Here is a 9,493-nt window from a genome sequence, read left to right as displayed (position 1 = left end):
TTGAGTAAACTTAGAATGAACTATCGCTACTTATAGTATATATATATATATATATATATATATATATATATATATATATATATATATATATATATATATAAATATATATAAATGAGCAAAACTTGGCCACTAAATATTTAATATTCAATTATTTTAATGATCACAATTAAAGTTTTAATTTTATTAAATTGAACAAGCGCAACATTCAGCATTCAATCAAATATTTTAAAAGATGTATTATTAATATTAATAATAATGTTATTTCAACATAATATCTCGTTATAATATGTGTGCGTGCAACAAGCAAGATGTGCATTTGTAAATCCAGTGACGCCTGCATTGATTTTTATTAATAAACTAGTGTTTTCTGACACTGTCGACTCGGCTGCAAAGATGAAGTTGACGATCGCCGTATTCGTGAACGCGCGCCTAGAGAGAAATGCACATAATGCATTACATAATCAGAGAGTAGCCTTTTTCTTTTCGTTTTGAATTATTTCGTTTAAAGACATTTCAAGCTTTGTGTATTTGATGTATTTCTCATGTCTGTGTGAGGCATACACTGAGTTTCGTTAAGTTAGGATGAGATGCGCTCCAGTTAACATGCAATGCAAGTGACCGTGCGGGCGCCTCCATGATTATATTGTCTGTTATATTTTTATTAAATCCAGGCAATTGGTTGATGAAAAATTGATTAAAATTAAGATACAATTTATACAAAACGAAATTCACTTTAAAGAAAGGCTTTAAACAGTTGACATTTTCACAAATTCCAGTGTCCTTCCACACCTCCATCCCCAGTTTGCAAGGAAGAAACAAGCCCTTGAGCCCACTGTATTCTTGTGCAAAACGCACACATACATAAGATTTGTGGAATTCTGTATAATAATCATGGATGTACTGTTTGAAGATTGACAGGGAGAGGACAAGCATACTATTAGGACTTTACTTACAGGTTACAAGCGCCACACAGTTTTTTTTCCATTAAAAGGTTTGAGTACAATCGGTAAGAAATCAAAAGTTAGGAAAAACACTGCACAACACAGCCAAATGTGGGTATTGAGGATCAACTCCTGCATATTGTAGGGTAGACTGAGTACAGTTGAGACACTTTTTGCATTTTGATTTTTCACACAAAAATAGATACTGAAAAGAAGTGAATTTCCATATGACACGACATTTCATTAGCTTATAGACTAAGATATTATCAATCAATAATACCCACGAGTAGTTTATATTTTACACAATTAGCTTATAAAAATAAGGTGCTTTTTGTCTCAACCTTGTCTCAACTGTACCCATATGTGGTACAGTTGAGACAGTGCATGGTACAGTTGAGACACCCATTTCTAATGATGTAAAGGTAACTAACCATTCATTGTAAATATAAAAAATAAAGACAAATAAAGAAAATAACAATTGGGCAACATTTTTGATTATTCAACCATTTATATTCATTCATTTTATTTAAATTAGCACTGGTTAAAATTTATAAAGCAGGAACAAGATATGAAACAATATTTATACACAGTTTAAATATCACAAATATCAAATTTTATTTTCATTTGCGTCCTATGCTGGCTAATTACGACGTTTAACCTGTTATTATAACACTGAACAACAAAACAATGTGTTTCCTAATAGAACTCTATTGGGGGTACAGTTGGTGTGTGTCTCAACTATCCCCCGCTGGCCACCTCGAACATGTCTCTAGATTTTGCAATTACCTTGCATGACACAATACCATGAAATATGCCAGTTTTTAGGGCACAGAATAACGTTTGTGGTGATACCAGTTACGTTTAACAGTCATATAGGGATAAGCTATTCATTGTGGAGAGTGCATGGTGAAGTGAACGTCCTACTTTAGAAAAAAAACTTTTCCCGATATTTTCGGATCGGAGATGCGTCCACTGTTCAAATTTCCCACGATCAAAGAGGACACTAATACACATGTGCACAGCAAAAATCACAACTTGCTTGATGCAAACGCAAGTTATTTAAGGTGTCTCAACTGTACCTATGTCTCAACTGTACACAGTCTACCTACAGTCTTTTAAACACAAGGGTTATTTCAAATAAAATCTAAAGAGTAACGTTACAGCACATTCACAGTTCATTTTCTGTGCGATAATCACAGTTCATTTTCTTCCTCCAAGCAGAGAAACATACACTTAACTTATAAAAAAACAACTTGACTACTACCATCCACAGAGTAAATGTAATCCCTTGCTGGTTTAGATTTCGTTCGTGTGAACATCCATACGCAGCACAAAAGTCCGACATCATCCATGAATTCGAAGTAGCCTACAGGCGAAGATAGCAGCGTTACCTAGTTACTTCCTATGACAAGACCCCTGTTCCAAGATGGCGGCGGTTTTGACGCATGCTTAGAACCCCAAGGCGACATCTAGTGTATCTATGTGTAGACAAGGCTGAACATAACGAAACTAGTGTAATAGTCGGATATAGTAGGTGGTATGTGCCTAAGGTGTAGTGCGGAATACGCCAGAATTCCAAAGAAGAAGAAGGATATCAGTCGTCTTCTTTTGATTTCTGGCGCATAGTAGATGTTATGCAATTCTCAAAGCTAATCAGGCAATAGTAAGAAGCGTCACGCCCTCAACCCGTGCTAAGAATATTAGCCCCGCTTCACCTACGAGAACGAGAAGACGAGACCGCTTGCTGACTGTGTGTATACATACATAATACAATGTCAAGATCCATCAAAGAGCTTATTCTCCATTACGACCCCATTAATGAAAGCAATATTTTTACTAGTGGGGACATTGTGGAGGGGCGAGTTGTTTTGGAAGTGACCAAAGAAATAAAGGTGGATAATTTTTTCCTGAAGTTCACGGGAGATGCGGACGTGAGATGGACTGAAAAATCAGGCGATGACGAAACAACTTACAGCGACCATGAGAGATACTTCAAACTAAAGCAATACTTCATTCAAGAGAGCTCGAAAAAAGGTAAGTTGAACAAAATTTTAAATATTTATTATTAGTAGTAGTAGTAGGCTATGTGTGCATCATTTAATTATATAAAAATGTAATGGCAAAATAAATGCTCATTGTGAACTTACAAATCAAAGTAGGGGCACTCTCTCTCTCTCTCTCTCTCTCTCTCTCTCTCTCTCTCTCTCTATCTGGGTGTGTGTGATAAGATAGGAAAATAATAACTGACTTCTTCTATTTCTTACTGTGATGTCCAAAGGGCAAAGCGAAAAGAACACCACTCTTGTAAGTGGAGAGACTTGTAAGTGATGAGTTTTCATATACTTTGCACTAGTAAATAAATGACATAAAAAATGACATAAAAGTTGCAGGAAACCTGAAAAGATTGTTTGCTGACATTTGACTAATTATGCTTGTTGAAACAGAAACACACAACACTCTTTTAACTCATACTAACATGCCTTCTGTTTCACAGATGGACCAGTGATTAGACCAGGAAGTCATGTTTTTCCATTCAGTTTTCAGCTTCCTCAACAGTGAGTGATAAAATCTATGGTACTTCAATGGTAGTTGTTCTTTATTGTGTAAATATGTGAACAGTTAAAAAAATAATAGCCGATAAACACAATGTAAAGAAGAACATAAAGAATATAAATATTAAGGGTCATTCCGTGCCAAATCAACCAACTTTCGGAAACTTTCCCAGCTAATTTTGATTTGGTTAGTATTTTTTTCTGAAGAAAGACAAACAAATACAGGGTTCCCACGCTTCTTGAAAGTACTTTAAATTTAGTTAGAATAGCATGGTGCTATTTAAAAAATTGGCCTTTATGCGCTGCAAAAGCAAGAATGAAGCGGCTCTACTGATGAAGAAGCGCCGTGAGCGCATGGATCGTGATGCGAGCTCTGCATGATAAACCTGTGAGAAGCGTGGAGCTGTTTAACTCAGTCAGTGCCAGGGAAATGAAGAAATCATTTCATATTTAAATTTGAATAATAAAAAAAAAATTCATAGCATTATTTATGCAATTGTAAATATATTAATGCCACTTTTGATGCCGCTTCTGTGTCCCCTCTGCACTGCAAAGATGGATTTTGTTAATAATGATTTCATTTGATTGGGAACTGCCCTATACTGTTATTATTCCAATTGAATATAATTTGAAAGTTAGAATTTGACATATAAGGCAATGCGATACATCTAATAAGTTTAGAAAAAATGCCCCTGAAAATCAGTTTAATTAACTTAACCTAAACCAGCCATGGTACCAGCACAAAAACACACTCAACTAAATATTTAATTATTGTTATCAACAAAATTTTGAACATATTGAGATATTATGTTTTGTTATTGCACACCTCTAATGTACAGTATTAATTTGTTTTTCTTCAGGTCTTAAAGGGTCTTAAAACGTGAAAAAAAATTGCAGCAACCCTGCATATTCTCCCATATTTTAATATATTTAATCAAGTAATGGTTCATGAAAAAGAAAACCAGTGTTAAATAATTATTAAAAGCAGGAAAGAGAAAGCTACAAACTGCATCTCTGGTTCAAACCCACTCTCTCTCATACACTGTACCAGCCCTCTCTCCTAATTGGATTTTATTGCAGTAATGATATACAGTAGGTCTTTGGAACTGTCCAGATTGGCAGTAACAAACCCAGCTTTATTGTCTTCAAAGGTCAAAATAAAAGGTGCTTGAAAAAGTCCTTGAATCTGGTGTTAATGAAAGAGTGGGAACCCTGTAAATAGTGTTGAAAGCCAAAATATGAAATATATAATCCACTATTTTGTAGAGGGGGTTCAAATGACAATTTTCACCTGAGATTTGGAGCCAGATTACAGGGGGTAAAAATGACTTTAGAAAGATGGCATCATCATTATTATTTTTTTTACACAGAGATTGGTAGATCTATTAGTTAAATATGTTCAAGCTTTGTTACATTATATGCCAATTGTTCAAAAATGGGAAAAAGCTCTTGTGTTTTTTGCCCCAAGTTTGCATGTAACTCAACAAGTTTTAAAGATTTCTCAATATCCTTTTATATTTTGGTGTTTAACAAACATTTATTTTGGTATCTTCATTTTAAAGGCCCCATATGGCACAATCCCAGAGATATGGAGATCTAAATGCAGCTCCATGAGTAAATTGGTTAATTGTGCACATTTTTTGTAAATCAAATGTGGGTCACTTTAAATACAGCTGATACTTTTTTCTTTTAAAGAGGAATATCTGAACAACCAATAATGTTGAAACTAGAACTGTATCTAATTTTTTCTATCAACACAATTGCATGGAATATACCTGTCTGAGTGCCAAAAATCCAAATCTGAAATGGTGGAAAGTTGAGGCACATTAACTTGCTCTAAAAAAATTATGTTTGAGAATTTATATTTGAATCAGTTTCAGGGATATTTGGAAGATGGGATTTTGTTCATTTTAACAGCTTCTGAAACTACCAAGAGTTCAAATATGCAGTATCGTGTAACTACATGTTACCACATTACCATTCCAATATATCTGGGATTGAACCATATAGGGCCTTAAAATTGAAGATTCCATTGCTTCGGAAAAAGTATTTGTATGGCACTCTAGACAGGTATGATCTATGTAATTATGTTGAAACGAGATGCATTTCTAGTTTCAACATTATTTGTTGTTCAGATAATCCTCTTTAAAGGGAAAAAGTATCAGCTGCCTGTATGCAAAGAGTATGCAAATCCACATTTGGTTTTCGACCACTTAAAATGTGTACAATTGACCAATTTTCTCATGGAACCACATTAAGATCCCCATATCTCTGGGATTGAACCATATAGGGCCTTTAAAATGAAAATACCAACAGAAAAGTTTGACAAGAACCAGAAGGATATTAAAGGTGCTCTGTTGGGTGAAGTCACTTCTTGTTGACGTTCAAAGTATTGTCAAACAAAACGGAGGCTAGCTCGACCCTCCCTCCTCCTCATCCTGTCCCCTCCCCCTCCCTTCCATGAACCATTTAGAAAAATCAAACTGGATTTACACACCTGTCCAGCAAAAACAGAGCCACCCGAATGTCGGATTGGAAGCCCTTCTGCCGGTGGAGTTCTCACCACCTTTAGAACGCTTTTCTGATGTAAAGTCGGGACTTTGTGCGTTCCTTCTCCTTTTCCCTCTTCTTTGTTATTTTTTCATCGTAACGTTGTCTCTTTGGTCGTGTGTCGGCCATATCAAAATTCTCAAGAATATACATTTTTAACGTTAGTTGTTGTCGTTGTCTACATCTCTCCTCTAGCTAACTTCCCTCTTAATGCTTCTCTCTCCTCCACTTCCCACACCCCCCTTCATGTGCACACACACTAACCCCCCAACCCCCACCCCCAAATCATTCTTGTCGGTTATTGGCTGGAACACTGTTTGTTATGTTTCGTGGTCCAGGTTGGGCCAGTTTGTTTTTGTTGCCGTTTGTGGACCCTAGGCTGTCTACAGAGATCACGTTTTTTTACAGTGTGTTTAGGGGACAGGCAGCTAGTGGATAGTGAGGAGATGTTTGCTGTATGTGACAAAAAATGTTTTGGCCTAAAAAACGCATGACCTCGCTTAGAGCACCTTTAAGATGTAATACTACTTGAGTTACAGGCATGCAAACTTGTGAAAAAACACAAGAAGTGCATTTTCCCATTTTTGAACTGTCACTGTTGCCATATAATATCACAAAGATTGCTAAAGTAAACAGATTTTACAAATAGATCTACCAATCTCTGTGTAAAAAATAAAATAATGATGCTGTCATTTTTCTAAAGTCATCATTTCAAAGGTCAAAATTTTGACCCCCCATTTATTTTGGCTTTCTTCATCATTTATGTATTCCTTTCAACAGAAAAAAAGCCGGGGACCTCTGGTTGAGTTGACATCGAATGACCCTATAGGCAAAACTGACCCCTGCATCATCGTCTTCTGAAAAAGCAGATGTCTGTCATATTCATGGCTCATTATTCTAGAATATTTTATTTAATAATATTCTGGATATGTTATGTGAAGTAAAAAAAAGGTAGCAGGTATGCTAACAGTTATTTGGAATAAATTAAAACTTATACAGTTGCAATTGCTAAAGTGCACATAGGACCATATTATGCACAATAATAATGCTTGTCAGTCTTTTCTGAAAACCAAAAGATGTTTATTTTACCTTCATTTCAGAAATATGCCTCCATCTTTTAAAGGACAGCATGGCTCGGTTAAGTATGTGTTGATGGTAAAGCTGAAGAGGTCTTGGAAGCCATCATCTTGTACATGTACGGAAATATCATTTTTGCCCAGGAATGATGGGACCAATGATCATTTACTGGTATGAATTATAATACCATGTTTGACTCTTTGGTGTTCATCTTTTGATAAATAGAGAGATTATGTAACTGCTTATACTGTTATCAGAACTCATGTAATGTGATTTAAACCATTTGCTTGTGACCTAGAGCTTACTTATTTTAAAAAAAGAGCTTACTTTACTTATTTAAAAAAAAAAAAAAAAAATGTTTTTGTATACATATATATATACAGCAACCACAATCTGGAACAGAAGACAAGAAGATGAACCTTTTTGGCTCAGGAAAAATGTCAATGACAGTAACAGCGGACAAAACTGGCTATATGCAAGGTGATAATCTGTGCATCTCTTAAGCAACTCAAAGCTGCATAAACTAAAGACACTAGCCTGTAATGCCAATGGCCGGGTTTCCATCAACATGTTTGTATGCACATTTTGAGATATTGCATAAAAATCCTGGATTTAAATATTTCTATTGATATTTATCTCCAATTTCTCTGAATGTGACTACTTTATTCTCCTAAACACACTAAATGAAAACACTGCTTTATCTAGTCATTTTATATTTGTTTTCCATTGTTGATAAATGTATCTAACTCCTTATAATTCCTTACATTGCTGCAGGTGAAACAATCAGAGTTTCTGTTGATATTGTCAACTCTTCATCTCGTGACGTCAAGCTAAAGTACAGCCTCAAGCAGAAACAGACCTTCATTGCTGGCAGCAGCACTAATAAAGAACTTAAGGATATAGTCAAAGAAACTAAAGATCGCATCCCATCTGGAGAAAAGACAAAATCCGTAGTGGACATAAACCTTCCACGTGACCTGACTGTCACCATTGAAAACTGCAGAATTCTAAAAGTGCAGTATGATCTCAAGGTGCTATTTTATCTTCCTTAGTATTGCTATATTTAAAGTGACAGTTCACCTCCAAATTAAAATTTACTCATCCTCATGTCATTTTAAACCTGTACAACTTTCTTTCCTTTTTTGGAACACTAAAGAAGATATTTTGAAACCGTTGAAATATTCTTCAAATGTCAGAATATCTTCTTTTGTATTCTGCAGAAGACATTTAGAATAAAATCTAAATAAATAAAGAATTAAAAAAAATAATAATTATTTCATTTACTTATGGAAGAGGTAACTATTCCTTTAATTGTCACAAATTTCTCAAATGCTTTCTAATTTGTGTGGTAAAAGAGACTATAACAACATTGATTTTACAGCATATACAATACTTTCTTACAAAGAGTAAAGCAAAAATAAATAATTTGTTTTCTCTACTTTGTAACTTCAACACATAGTTTCACAGTTTACTTGAACTATTCTGTACATGATTGTCTTTCAGGTCTATCTGGATGTGTCTTTTGCCTCAGATCCAGAAGTCAAATTCCCTGTGGTTATTCTTCCAGCTGACCAACAATGTCCTCCCTGGCAAGGCCCACCTGGGGGATTCCAGCCATATCCGCCGCCTCAGGCTAACCTTGTGCCCTATCCTGGTGAACAACCACCTCCATATGCAGAACTTTACCCCAATCTGAATGACCCTTCAGCACTGCCCTATCCAGGAGCTGCTGCAGGGCTTTACCCAAATCCAAATGCCATGCTGCCTGTTTTCTATCCGACTCAATCTGCACCAGTTTATGATCCAAATCAAAGAACTAAAGAATCCTCTCCTAATGTGCCTTAGTCTTCACCAGAAAAACTTCTGACTACCACTTCTGATGTCAATTATAACTTCATGGTTTTATCTGCATGAATTCAAGCTTGGTGCCTATTATTGTGCCTCTTTAAACTTAGGACTGTCCTTAATTTTACAAGGAATGTACACTATAAGCTGCAGTTTTTGAGATGTCAGGTTTATTTGGCCTTTGTAGTTGTAAGGCCCGGCTCGATCGGCCCAATGGAGGCATCCGGTCAGCGGGTGAAGGTCTTTTCTCGTGGCAAAGTAATGTGATTAAATGAAATACATTTTCTTATATGTATTTTCTCGTTATTTCATCTGACTCCATAAATAAAAAGGTTTTTAATGATATCTGTGCATCATTAAATGTGAGCGAATGTTTGACTATTCTTTTTTAACTCTTTACTGCAAAATAATGTCAGAGTCCATTAGAATAAAATCAAATAATGTCAGAGTCCGTTAGAATAAAATCAAATAATGTCAGAGTCCGTTAGAATAAAATCAAATAATGTTTACAATTTATTATGTCAGGTA

General features: G+C 35.4%; 1 protein-coding gene across 1 annotated transcript; it reads left to right on the top strand.

The window, feature by feature from the left end:
- Window positions 1-2,283: 2,283 nt before the first annotated feature.
- On the top strand, window positions 2,284-9,254 carry LOC311082925 (arrestin domain-containing protein 3-like). The gene is made up of 7 exons (XM_084114111.1): window positions 2,284-2,975; window positions 3,220-3,261; window positions 3,436-3,496; window positions 7,144-7,291; window positions 7,504-7,600; window positions 7,895-8,151; window positions 8,624-9,254. Exons 1-7 carry the CDS (start codon window positions 2,714-2,716, stop codon window positions 8,963-8,965), a joined length of 1,209 nt encoding a protein of 402 aa, XP_083970237.1. The 5' UTR covers window positions 2,284-2,713; the 3' UTR covers window positions 8,966-9,254.
- The last annotated feature ends 239 nt before the right edge of the window (window positions 9,255-9,493 follow it).

Source organism: Abramis brama (assembly GCF_963993115.1).
Source record: "Abramis brama genome assembly, chromosome: 5".
NCBI lineage: Eukaryota > Metazoa > Chordata > Actinopteri > Cypriniformes > Leuciscidae > Abramis > Abramis brama.
Note: the sequence above shows the minus strand (reverse complement) of the source record. Positions and strands in the feature narration are given on the sequence as shown.

Coding starts and splice junctions, on each gene's coding strand:
- LOC311082925 (XM_084114111.1), top strand. CDS start 2,714: ATGTCAAGATCCATCAAAGAGCTTATTCTCCATTACGACCCCATTAAT. Junction 3,262..3,435: donor TCTTGTAAGTGGAGAGACTT/GTAAGTGATGAG, acceptor TCTGTTTCACAG/ATGGACCAGTGATTAGACCA. Junction 8,152..8,623: donor AAGTGCAGTATGATCTCAAG/GTGCTATTTTAT, acceptor ATTGTCTTTCAG/GTCTATCTGGATGTGTCTTT.